This window comes from Castanea sativa, chromosome 6 (genome assembly GCF_040712315.1).
Source record: "Castanea sativa cultivar Marrone di Chiusa Pesio chromosome 6, ASM4071231v1".
In the NCBI taxonomy this organism is placed as follows: Eukaryota; Viridiplantae; Streptophyta; class Magnoliopsida; order Fagales; family Fagaceae; genus Castanea; species Castanea sativa.
This window is the reverse complement of record NC_134018.1, coordinates 57519743-57533724: the sequence shown is the minus strand read 5'-3', so window position 1 is coordinate 57533724 and position 13982 is coordinate 57519743. Positions and strand designations below refer to the sequence as shown.

The 13982-nt window shown below is 36.3% G+C and overlaps 2 protein-coding genes across 2 annotated transcripts; one reads left to right on the top strand and one right to left on the bottom strand.

Annotated features, from left to right (window-relative positions):
• The first annotated feature begins 3184 nt into the window (after nucleotides 1-3184).
• LOC142638182 (pentatricopeptide repeat-containing protein At4g01570) lies at nucleotides 3185-5936 on the top strand. Its single transcript, XM_075812196.1, has one exon. It carries the CDS (start codon nucleotides 3312-3314, stop codon nucleotides 5709-5711), a length of 2400 nt encoding a protein of 799 aa, XP_075668311.1. The 5' UTR covers nucleotides 3185-3311; the 3' UTR covers nucleotides 5712-5936.
• A 615-nt stretch (nucleotides 5937-6551) lies between these two features.
• LOC142640376 (putative inactive purple acid phosphatase 29) lies at nucleotides 6552-11214 on the bottom strand. The gene is made up of 4 exons (XM_075814437.1): nucleotides 10542-11214; nucleotides 9395-9789; nucleotides 8629-9079; nucleotides 6552-6891 (listed from the first exon to the last, which is right to left on the bottom strand). Exons 1-4 carry the CDS (start codon nucleotides 10813-10815, stop codon nucleotides 6857-6859), a joined length of 1155 nt encoding a protein of 384 aa, XP_075670552.1. The 5' UTR covers nucleotides 10816-11214; the 3' UTR covers nucleotides 6552-6856.
• Between the last annotated feature and the right edge of the window lie 2768 nt (nucleotides 11215-13982).

The following is a 13982-nucleotide window of genomic DNA, read 5'->3' as shown; positions in this document are numbered from 1 at the left end:
GACTCAAATTTCCTACCATTGAAAAACCCAATTCCTCAATTGAAATTTTATTTAGGCAAAAATCCAAAATTGTCCCTCTAACTTTCAACTTTTGTCATTTCAGTCCTCTAACTTTTAGATTTGTCATTTCAGTCCTCTAAGTTTCAATTTTTGTCAATGTAGTCTTCCGTTATAACTCAATTACCTTTTTCCGTTAAGTGACCAAAACGACGTCGTTTTGGCTTCTTTTTTTTTTTATAAATGATTTTTGTAATTTAAAGAAAAAATTAAAAAAAGTTGTAAAAAAAACAGTTTAAAAAATCAAAACCAAACCGACGAATGACGATGGAAATCAAAAATCGGTTAAAATGCTAATTGCAAGCTGGCAAGAACAAAATCTCATTTCAGTTCCAAACCAATATGATAATCCTCACCGGAGGCGGGGCCAATCATGAAGTCAATAAGGCCTTCCACTTCTCCTAATAGTGTCATAAGCAAAGCCACCATTGATGGAGCAATTAGTGAGTCAAGACATGTAATTAGAAAACTTTGTATGTTAGATGTCCTAAAGGAGTCTGAAATGGTTGTCATCCAAATTGAGTGGTTCTGGCATGAAGCATATATGGATGTGGATATCAAAACTATTCTTTCAAGAAATATAGTTATCAATGGATTTATGGAGATCCTTTTCAATTTAGTTGATCCCCAGGTGTTGAAAGCTACAATTTTTCTACTGTCTGAGATGGGATCCAAAGCCAAAGATGTGATTCAAACCAATTTCTGATTTGCAGTGACCGATTTCTGATTTCCATCGTCATTTGTATATTTTTGTTTTGATTTCTAACTTTTTTTTTTATTTAACAACTTTTTAAAATTTTCTTTTAATTGCGAAAATTATTATTAAAAAAAAGAGTCATTTAACAAAAAAATGTAACTGAATTCTAATGAGAGACTACATTGACAAAAATTGAAACTTAAAGAAATAAAATGACAAAACTGAAAGTTAAAGGATTGAAATGACAAAAGCTAAAGGTTAGAGGGTCAATTTTGGATTTTTGCCTTTTTTTTATAAAAAAAGTCAATAAGCAAAGCACCCATTTTTACGGACTCTTGGATTGAAATACTAAAAAAAGAAATACAATTAACTGAAATGAACTCAAATTGCTACCATTGAAAAACCCAATTCCCCAATTGAAAAAAGCAAAGGAATTTCTTTGTATCTGGACACGTTGCCAATAAGCAAACGACACTGGAAGATAGCGTAAGGACACGTTGCCAGCGACCACCAACAAGCAAAAGGTAAGGCTAAGAACCGAAATCTTGAGGAACTGGAGGCGAGAGCACAAGGTCGGTAATGGAGCAAGCTTGAACTAGTTGATGGCAATGTACCTAAAGTGAGAGCAAGCAAGCATGTGGCGGTTGGAGAATAAAAAATAGAAAGAAAAAAAAAACAAACAAATATTATTTTAAACGGATGGAGAATAAAAAATGATTTTTTTTTTTAGCTCTCAGCTAGAGTGCACAGTCATATATATAACTGTGCACTGTAGCAATGAAGGTAAAATTTTTACCTTTAGCTCCATTATTGCAACACTCTTTTTTATATGTAGTGGTGCTAAAAATAGCTTTTTAGCACCACTATTGCTAGTGCTCTTAGAGCATCCGCATTGATCATGGTATATGCCAACGCCAAGCCATTTTTTCCATTTTTAGCCAAAAAAGAGGCTCCATCAAATGTTGTAAAATTTTCCAATTGTAAAAATTTTTACAATATTGCTACAGTGTTACTCTACAAGTAGAATGCACTGTAGCACTATGGTATAAATTTTTTAATCATTTTTATTCTTTCTCTCTCTCCTCTGTCTTTTCTTTCTCTTTTCTCTGGGCTGAGAAGTCTTCCTTCTTTCTTTCTCCGCTCACTCTTCCTATTTTCTCATCAACCCTCTCTCACTCTCTGACTCGCTGTTGGCCGAAGCAAGGTCCGACGAAGGCGTGGCAGTGATCGCGTTTGCTGATCGGTGATGGTGTGGGTTTCAAATCGGTGGCTTGTGGAGATCGGTGGCGTGGGTTTGCTGATCGGTGATGGCGTGGGTTTCAAATCGGTGGCTTGTGGAGATCGGTGGCGTGGGTTTCTGATCGGCGGCTTGTGGAGATCAGTGGCTTGTGGAGATCGGTGGTGTGGGTTTGCTGATCGGTGATGGCGTGGGTTTCAAATCGGTGGCTTGTGGAGATCGATGGCGTGGGTTTTGACGGCCTGGGTTTCAAATCGGCGGCGTGAGTTTTTGATCGGTGGCTTGGGTTTGCTGATCGGTGGCTTGGGTTTGCTAATTGGTGGCTTGGGGTTGCTGATCGGTGGCCTGGGTTTCAAATCGGTGGTGGTGGTTTTTGGCAATTTTTTGTGTTTCTTTTCCTCTTGGTGGTTGGTTCTTGTGGTTGTTGTTGGTGTGGAGTTTGGTTGTGGTGGTGGTTGCTGGCCGGTGGTGGCAAGGTGGATTTCTGGGTTTTTGTTTTTTGGAACAGGTTTCTCTGAGATGCATTTTGATGGTTATATATTTTAATGTGTAAATATATTATTTTAATGAGGAAAATGGTAAAATAGAAGTTTTGATGTTGGGTCTAGTGAAAAATGGTATTGTATAATTGAAAAAGTGACTTTTTGAGATGGTAAAATAGAATAGAATTGAAATAATGAATGTGGATGCTCTTATACAATACTTGTCACACTACAACTTTCACATGTGTGAACTTTTGATTAGATTTATTCACTTACACATGAGTCTATTACTAGCACTCAATGGAAAATAATCCAATCAACACTGCACATGTCCCTAGATTTTTCCTAAAAATAGGAGGCAAAAACATATTTTTGGTCCGTATATTTTTGCCATATTTTCAATTTGATCCTCAAATTTCATAAATTTTTAAACTTGCTATCATTTTGGTCCTATTATCATCTCACTAACAGAAACGCTATGCAATCAATTAGCCATGCAGGTGTTTCCCCAAGTCAAATGATAGCATGGATCAAAATGAAAATTGTAAAAATTTTAAAACCACATTAAAAATATAAGAACCAAAAAGTATTAAAAATAAAAATATGACTAATATATAGGGACCAAAAAGTACTAAAAAAAAAAAAATATATATATATATATATATATATATATATATATATATATATATATATATATATTAGCATACCGACCAAACCAAACTCCTACTAAACTTCAACAATGACTTCTACCTAGGGCTTAGCATTCTTCTTTCATAATTTCGGTTGAAGATCAAAATTTGTCTTTTAAGAATTTCGCAATGCAAAGCACGACCCAGCAATGCGCCATGGAAGATCTCTCCTCACCAAAACAACAACAACAACAACAACAAACAGCCTATCCAAAATGGGAGACCTGCTTCTCATTGCCTCTCTCACCAAAACCATCTCGGAGTCTGGCACTCGCAACCTCGACCCTTCCTCCATTCCTCTCACCCAATCTCTCCTCCTCCAAATCCTCCACTCCAACGCCCTCCACCCTTCCAACAAAATCGACTTCTTCATTTGGTGTTCCTCTTCTCTCAGGCATTTTTACAAACACTCTGCGTGCGCTTACTCTCACATTCTCCGCATCGCTTGTCTCGGTAATGAACACCACCACATCCCCACTCTGTTACTCTCCATGAAGCAAGACGGCGTCGTTGCTGACTCCGCCACTTTCAAGTTCTTGCTCGACGCCTTTATTCGGTCCGGTAAGATCGACTTCGCTCTTCAGATTTTGGACCAAATGGAAGAGCTTGAAGTTGAGCTAGGCACCACGATTTTCGATCCCCACATGTATAACACCGTTCTCGTGGCTCTGCTTAGGAAAAACCAACTGGGTTTGGCTTTGTCCATCTTCTTTAAGCTTCTCGAAGCTTCGGCTTCTTCGGTCCCTGGCTCTATTGCCTGTAACGAATTGTTGGTCACTCTTAGGAAAGCAAATATGAGGGTGGAATTCAAACAAGTGTTTGATAAACTTAGGGACAAGAATGGGTTTGAGTTTGATACTTGGGGTTACAATATATGCATTCATGCATTTGGGTGTTGGGGTGATTTGGTTACCTCTTTAGGCCTATTCAAAGAAATGAAGGAAAAGACATCACTGGGTCCAGACTTGTGCACTTATAATAGTTTGATTCATGTGCTGTGCTTGGTTGGGAAGGTGAAAGATGCACTAATTGTGTGGGAGGAATTGAAAGGGTCTGGTCATGAGCCCGATAAGTTTACGTATCGAATAATGATTCAAGGGTGCTGTAAATCTTATCGAATTGATGATGCCACCAGGATTTTTAATGAGATGCAGTATAATGGGTTTATCCCAGATACTGTTGTGTATAGTTCACTGCTTGATGGGATGTTCAAGGCAAGGAAGGTCACGGATGCCTGCCAACTGTTTGAGAAAATGGTTCAAGATGGGGTACGAGCCTCGTGTTGGACATATAATATTTTGATTGATGGGTTGTTTAGGAATGGGAGGGCTGAGGCTGCTTACACTCTGTTTTGTGACTTGAAGAAGAAGGGTCAGTTTGTGGATGGTGTTACTTACAGCATTGTTGTGTTGCAACTTTGTAGGGAGGGTCTGCTTGAGGAAGCACTGAGATTGGTGGAAGAAATGGAAGGCAGAGGATTTGTTGTTGATTTAGTTACTATTACGTCACTCTTGATAGGGCTTCATAAGCATGGGCGGTGGGATTGGACAGAGAGACTTATGAAGCATATTAGGGATGGTAATCTGGTTCCTAATGTTCTTAAATGGAAGACTGATATGGAGGCTTTGATGAAAAATCCACAGAGCAAGAGGAAGGATTATACACCGATGTTCCAATCTAAAGGTGACTTTGGTGAGATTATGGATTTAATAAGTTCTGCAGACAATGTGGTCGATGCGAACTTTGTTTCAGATGAACCTGGAATTAGTGATGAAGAGACTTCATTCAGTGACATTGATCAGTGGTCATCTTCCCCATATATGGATCAATTAGCCAGTCAAATGAAGTCTGCTGATCATTCCTCTCAACCATATTCACCATCTAGGGGGCAACGAGTCCAACCCAAAGGGAATGGCTTGTTTGATATTGATATGGTCAATACTTTCTTGTCTATATTCCTGGCCAAGGGAAAGTTGAGCTTAGCCTGCAAGTTGTTTGAAATTTTCAGTAATATGGGTGTCAACCCTGTGAGCTACACTTACAATTCTATTATGAGTTCATTTGTCAAGAAGGGATATTTTAATGAGGCATGGGGTGTCCTCAATGAAATGGGTGAGAAGGTTTGCCCGGCAGACATAGCGACATACAATGTGATAATACAAGGCTTGGGGAAGATGAGAAGAGCAGATCTAGCTAGTGCTGTTTTGGATAAACTACTTAAGGATGGTGGTTATCTTGACATAGTTATGTACAACACCCTGATTAATGCGCTTGGGAAGGCAGGCCGGATTGATGAAGTAAACAAGCTTTTTGAGCAGATGAGGGCTAGTGGAATAAATCCCGATGTTGTTACTTTTAACACACTTATTGAAGTTCATAGTAAGGCAGGTCGATTGAAGGATGCATATAAATTTTTAAAAATGATGCTGGATGCAGGCTGCTTGCCAAACCATGTTACAGACACAACTTTGGATTTCCTGGGAAAGGAGATTGAGAAATTGAGGTACCAAAAGGCATCAATCATGCGAAACAAGGATGATTCTTCTTGAGGAAATATTTTGCAGATAAGACCGGTTTAAGCTTAATAAGAACTGTTGTACTAGTTGCAAAAGAATAATTTTCTGCTTATTGAACTTATTTTCTTGTAGTACGAGTGTTGAGATACAGTAGCTCATTAGGTGCCCTTTTGGCCCACATTCAAAACAAAATTTCTCATAATTATATTTGATTCCACATTGGGTAGCATATCAAATAAATTTTCTGGTTATTGATTTCATGACTTGAAAGAAAAATGTCTGCAGTAAAATGCTGGATCGGAATAAATTGCCGACTCCATTATGGAAGCCTTATTAAAAGGGCAGATATGTTGCCATTACACGAACTTGTTGTGTATATTAAAAGCTTAGCTCTGTCACAAGAATTACACCTTTAACGGAGTAATCCAGAGCAGAGATCAAGTTTATGTTTCCTTTAGCATCGTCTTTAACCAATTCTTTCCCTTATATCTGGTAGACTGGTACATTCAGTCACAATTTATTCTTCTCAGATTATGGTCTGATCCATTACAATATGCCTGACCACGAGATTTCAGCAATGCTTTCTTCAGATGGCAATCAACATTAATACATTCACAGACTGAATACAGACCTTCTGTCAATGTTTTAGTGTTCTATTTTATGCTCCACATTGTTATATGCCATGTGTATGATTTTTTTTTCACCATTTAAGACTTTGATTCTTTTATAGGGAAAGAAAAAAGAATATGATGACAAGTTATGATTGGTGGAACATAAAATGAAACTCCCCAAATAAGACAAAGGGTTTTATTATCTGAAGATTAGCAAAACTTCCAAACTACCAATACTTGCACACTGCTTACAAACACAGAATTACATGGCATATGAATGCTTCATAACATTATTCTCCATGTCTTGTAAATTACATCCTATAATTTTCAATAATTTGAATTACATGGCATATGAATACATCATAACATTATTTTCCACGTCTTGTAAATTACATCCTATAATTTTTATTAATTCTCAAGACACGTAGGGCAGACAGAATCTTACAAATTGTTGTACAACAATCTTGAAAATATTCCCATCAAACCAGTTCGATAACTTTCTCCCTCACGGCCAATTTATTAGCCATAAGCTTGTATATCAAAAAAAAAATTTTCATATGCCCCTACTCACGTGCCACCGATTTGTTTCTTTCTACGGGTACCTGTTCAGAGCAAACTAAAATAAGAAAATGAAAGAAAGCGTGCGAATGGAATACAGGAAGGCATATAAGAATGACACTAAAACAAGTATTCATGTTTAATATTACTTGTTAATACAAGTTTCAGCATGCAGTATACTGAAACAAATAAATTGTAAGACATCACAGTAGCCAAAAGGATGTCTAACAACACTATTTGCTAATGAGCTTTAGCTCACACAATACCTCCTCTCATAAGAAAGGGTGGAAGGCCAGGTCGTGCATTCAAAACTAACGGAAAGCATGCATAAACTTACCAATAAACAAAAAAGCAATAAGTAATTGTACGGGGAAGGGCCCCAGGCCCATTGGGCCTTGGACCCTAGCTTTGTGGCACTATACGCGGCAGGGCCCTAGGCCCATCGGGCCTTGGGCCCTGGCCTTGAAAGACAACACCTAACCCTATCTCCGTTGGACTTATGACCTCGGTCTGGACGCACCTCGAAGCCCAGCTTAAACCCCAAAAACCATAGTGGGGCCATCCTGTCTTGAATGTCAAAAGCGAGTCCCTCCCGATCAACTCTAACTTGATCGGGAATATGATTGCTCAGGGATACAAGGTCTCGGCAGTCCGGTAATGCCTTGGGGAATATTGCTGCCGAACAGCCTTTTGGTGGCAGGAACCAGTTCCAATGCCATTACCTCTGTTCCCAACAATACCTCCACTTAGAATCAACAGAATTGGACCCCCATCCACACGAGTGAGATCAGGAAATAATCATAGCACCCCCACTTACCTGCAGCTATAAAAGGGGGTAGAGGGTGAGAGGCAAAGAGGTTGGTGGGCAAGGCGAAGAAAAGAACAGTGGAGAAAAAGAGAGAAAGGGGTTTGTAAAATCAAGAGGGCGTAGTTAGGTCTCCAAGCTAAGAACTAGCCATTGTAGGAAATCGAAAACCCACAATACAAATAAGTTGTGAGCCCAAGTATAGATTGAGCCTGTTGATTGTACTTTGGGTACTCACAGTAATAAATATCAATAAAAAAAGTAGGAGAATCCATTTTTGGTTTTTCATATATAAATTTTGGGTACAAAAATAATGGAAGAAAGCAGCAAGGATAGAATTCAAGCCTAGGAGGCCTGATTCATAGTCTGGGGTATACAGTATACCACCAAGTGAGAAATGTAAGGACAAATACTATACTATGGCATTAGCAGAGTAAAGGTCAGAACACTAACGAAGTGCGCACTTCCAATACCACCTCACTAACAAACAATGATAGTTTTGAAGTTTGAATCATGTAACAAGTCATTACAGACTAGAGCTTCAATGTTCTACATCAGGATTCAGGACAATGAAGACCCTGCAAGATGCAGATGCTCCAACGAGATGAGCAATGAAGATCATGTTTAATATCTGAGTTCCCTAAATGGCCTACCTCCAAGGATTTGTTGATTTAATCAACATATAAGACCGTGAAATGAGTGATCAATATCAGTTAATGATTTGTATGGATGCAATGGTGTTAAGTAGTCACTAACTCAACACATCTTATGCTACTGCACGCGCGCGCGCACACACACACTCTTCAAGCATAAGAGGAAGGAGAATCATATTACATTCCAGTTGGCATCACACAATAAATTGAATCCTAGATTACCTGAATACTATCATATAGATGTTCCTTACGTTTGATTTTCTCTATAATCTACATGCAACCATTGAGGAAAAAGGCAGCTGTACTATTTTAGGAAACCTTACCAGCAGAACTCTTGCTCCAGAGGACCTGACCATCAATAGCAGTGAGATGCTGATCATCAAGGCGCTTCCATGTCTTGATTGACTTGACTGCTCCCCAACCACCCTTTTCCATTTTCTCCAAGTTCACTACCACCACTCTTGCTCTCCTTGCCCATCCAGCCTTCCCATAAGCATGGTATCCAAATCCCCCAGCATAACAGAGTTGTATTCCAGTCAGTTCACCGCAGAAGTCATTGAGGTGATCATGGCCAGTGAAAACAGCCTTCACATCTCCTGCAGAAACCATGGTTGTGAAGAAGCCAGAGTTCACAGAAGCAGAGCTAATGCCTTCCTGTTTCACACCAGTGAAGTTTGTTGAGTCAAAACTTGAAAATTCTGGCAAAGGGATGTGAAAGTATGCAATCCCAGGTGCAGGTCCTTTTTGGGCCTCTGGCTTGGCCATGTACGCTCTCTGCAATGAAAAATGGGAAATGGTCAATACACAAATGTCCATTTAGGCAAAAGCTAACTCTCTTCGTCCCTAATTTATATGGCTTGTTTTCGAATGGCACAATTATTAAAACAAAAGGTAAAAGCATAGTGATAATCCTTATATGACTTCTACACTTGAATTTTAAAGAACTTCCATTCTTATAAAGTGAACACGTATTTTGACTTGTCTCAAAAGAGGAAAGTACGCCATTTAAATTGGGATGGAGAGAGCATAAAAAATAAACAAATAATTGTCTTAATTTGCCAATAATGAAAATTTATGCTCGGTAAGTACCTGAAGCCGTTTAGAAGTGCGTTCAAACCAAAATTGTTGAGAAGGTTTGATCCAACCGTAGCCTGGGATGGAGGGAATGGTGGAGTAATCGCCACTGTCAAGGAAGTAGAGATTAAGAACTGACTTGTTTTCAAAGCTAGAGCCCTCAACTCCACCAACTTCCAGGTTATAGTTTCCAAAACCATCAATAACATGGACTTCCACAGGATTAACTAGAGACACTGTGTTCTTTAACTTAACTATATGTTTCATTACCCCTTCCCTAGAAAGTGCAGATTCCTGATCATGGTTTCCCAAAACTGCAGCCCATGGGATGTTGGATGCAATTGCTGGTGCAAATGAAGCTTCCAAAGACTTCGCTGCATCTGTGACATCGTACCCAAAGATATTATCCCCTGTTACACAAAAAGCAAATACTTCAATTGTCTGAACATGCTTAACAAGCTTAAGAAAGTTTCATGGGGGGAATTGGGAAAGTAGAGTTTATGGGCATAACAAAACTGCATTTTGTATTCTGATATATGCCCCCAAGTGTCTACTAAAAGAGTCAAAGGTTTAAACATAGACCAATTACATGAAAAAAAAATCCATCTTTTACATAAGTAGTCATTAGAGGGAGTGCTACCCACACTTATGTGGGTTACAATTGGAGTTTCTCAAAATCGCTTATATAGTCCAATCTGACCTAATAAACACTCTATGTGAGACTCAACTTTAACTGGGTTAGAAGAGTGCTTAACTCTGCAGCTCATTGTCTAGCTAAATTTGCAGCTGCTCATAGGTCTACTGTTTGTTGTATTTCACATATTCTTCCTGCTGCAATCTTGGATGCCTGCAGGAAGGAAGGATGCTGCTTCTGTTTTGCTTTAGTAATACGCTCGGTTTATTAGCAAGAAAAACACTCTATGTCAGACTCAACACACATGGCCACACAACTCACAAGACACTTATTATCCAATCTTATCTTCAAAACCCAGGTATTAAAGAAACATAATGATAGAACTGAATATACTTAGAAAGGAGGTAAATTTAGTACACATACAATGTCAATTTGATCTGTCAGACTCTGCCTCTTTTATTAAAAAGAACCAAAAACAATAAAAACAAAAACTGGTAATAATAAGAAGAAAAATGAAAGAGGGAATACCAGTGAAAACAATAAGATCGGGTTTCTCAGCAAGAATCATGCGTCGGATAAAGGCAGTGGTGTTGAGGTCAGAGCAAGTAGCCATTTGGTACGAAAACACATCCTCACAAGGCGTGGTCTTTCCATCCCCATAATGCATATCCGCCACTTGCAGTATCTTAAAGCTCCCACCTTTCCCAAACCGTAGCGGCCTCTCAGCGAAGCCATAGATCGGAAACAAAATGAGACACAGCAGAACTACCTCCACGAAGAAATTTGAACCACCCATTTTCATTTTTCTTCCCGTTATTGCTTTTCAATGATGATACCCTCAGTAAAAAAGCCCCAGAAGCACCTCCTTTTGTCTCTCTCTTTTTCTTTTTCTTTTTCTTTTTTGTCTTTTTTGTTTCTAAAACCCCGAGTGAAATGCTCTGCTGGGGCTTTAGCTATGTGTGTGAGTCGGTATGTAGTGTCAGATTTCTGAATGGATTAGCTGATTTTAGCTAATGACCATTGATGGGTATGTTACCGAATGATGAATGATGAACCATGAATCCTTATCATCGATTTCTCGTCATTTTATAATAAAGTCGTGCTCAAATGGGAAACTTGTCTCTTCAATCTTTGACATCGGAATGTAACAACAGAAACAGAAGATTGCTCTCCTTGTATTGCTTCTTATCTGTCACGACTCACGACACTTGTAAGTTGTAACTATTGAATATCAAAACAAAATAATAATAAACAATGTCATTTTAACTATCAAATTCTTTGTTAGAACTTAGAAGTATTTGTCAACAAAAAAAAAAAAAAATTATTTATGCCATAGAATATTCCCCGGCATGCTTGGAGTCTTTGTATAGGTAAGCAGTAGGCAGATGATAAATTTAATGTCCTCCTTCAATCCATGTCATTATCAATTGGTAATAATCTTGTTGCGATGTTTGTACCAAAATTTCATTTTCATTAAATAAATTTATTGTTCATATTCTCGTCAGTCGGTACGAAGCTTTTTATCTTCTATATTTACTCTTTTCTTTTTTTTTAACGTTTGTATTTATATATTTAAATTGTCATTTTTATTCATTTTAATTATATAATATAATATTAAAATTCTACAACATAATCTATAATCATATATAATATATAATGTGAATTCAGATTAAATAAACTGATAAAAAATTTATTATCGAATAAAAGATGTTGAGTTCAAACTCTAAAAAGCAATTATCGGCCTAAATTTATATTGTATTTATTAAATTATATATATTAATTATATAATAAAAGTGTTTTTTGGTAGAATACTAAATATTTTATCAATATCTACGTGATAGGATGAAAGAATGTTATAAACTTGAAAAATTATAAAACCAAAAAAAATTTCACAACTTCTTACCACAATTGTGACATGATAAAGTGTGATTTGTAAAGAAAAAATATTAAATTCATGTGTAAGTGACGGTTAACAATCCACAATTTACCACGTCATAATTGTGGTAAAAAAATTGTAGAATAATTTGTGTGTCCTATAACTGCTCTATAAACTTTATCCTTATCTTATAATCAAATTTGACTATACTAATCAAATTTGAGTAACTATACCTTGTAAGATAAGTTCACAATCAAATGGGTCCAGAACCTGTTGTGTCACTAATAAACCAAAATATACATACATTGAGAATCACTCTTCTTCCCCAATTTGTAAGCTCTTGTTTGACAAAATATTGTACCCAAGGCCTAATGGGCCGCACATAAATCAAAGAAAACCAGGCTATCTCCCAAGTTTCACTTGTAAGTTTAGTATCAAATGTTTTCTAGTGCTTCTTTGCTTCCGTATGCTTCCTTTCATGGTAGATGTCTCACTACATCTACAACCAAGTTTTATATATATATATATATATATATATATATATATATATATATATATATATATATATAACCAAAACTTAGAGAAATTTTAATTAAATTCTTAATTTTGTGCCATGAATTTCATTTAATTTTTAATTTCGTTTCAAATGAATTATTGAATGTAAAAATTAAAGAGTCCAAATCCAATTATATTCAAATTGGATTTTAATTGGAGTACAATTTTTTGCTATGTGTCCATCTAAGTTTTTAATTTCTATGACAAGTGAATTATTAGATGCAAAAATTAAAAAGTCTAAAATCAATTAAATTCTAAATCATATAAATATATATATATATATAATATGAGAAACCATTACATATTTTAGAAATGTATGGTTTAAAAAAATGTAAACTAATACCATGTATAATTTAAAAAAATGTAAACTAATACAATGTATAATTTTAATTTCTTCTTAAAAAATGTATAATTTTAATTTTTTCTTAAAAAATATAAAATTTGAATTGTATAATTATGATTATTTTTAATTGTACTTTTATATATGTACAGGAATACACATTAATTTTATTAATACAAAAGGCTTTACTGTGCTCCAGTTTCTAGAGTTTTTTTTTATTTTTTTTATGATAGGATTTAAATGGATGGAGATCCATTTCTCAGGATCCAGTTTGGCATCTATGAATATTGATTTATTATTAATTGAATATGCACAAACGTGTCTGTACGAAAATTCACATTTCACATGCAATTAATGAGGTGACTGGTGAGGTGCCCTATTTCCACTCCAATCGAAATACAAATCCAAATAGAGGAAAAGGGAACAAGCGAAGTTTACATTATCTGTCAGATAGAGACAGGCAGGACAAAGATAGCACCAAAAAAATCAAATTGCTGCCCACTTGTTTAATAACTGCCCATTTATTACAAATGAAACTATGGGAATCACGTATAAGTTCTAGTATTAAACCAACAAAAATAGCTAAAATAAACATAGAGAAGGTGATTTCCTTCCCAAAGTTTAAGCCCCAAAATAATGGGTTTTAAAATCTTTAAACATCTTTTAACAAAAAATTTAATACGTATCATTGGTGGATAGAGTCCAATATTTCAAACATATTTAGAGTCAAATATTCTCATTTCTAAGAACACTCGTTATTTTAACATCACACTTTAAATTACACCCAACATCAATATTTTTTTTTATATCCACCTTATTTAAATATTATCTTTATTCTTTTATTCTTTTCTCTTTTTTTGTCTCTTTGTCTCTCTTCCTTTTTGTCTCTTTACCACCACAACCACTAAATAAACAACAGTTTTTTTTTTTTTTCCTTTGAAGCTACCATGACATTGAGCTTATAAAGATAGCATTTCACTTATTACCATTTGCAGAAGAATTTAGATATACCACTGCTATTGTAGCTTGCTTTTAGTATTTCTGGTGCTAAAGCCACCATTGTGCATTTGAATATTGCTTTTTAATTAGTTGAACATACACAAACGTGTGAATAAATATTCACATGCAAATGCATTGGTGTGGTTCTCAATTTCAACTTATTAGTTGGTTTGCAGATCAAGACCTTCCCAATATTGTT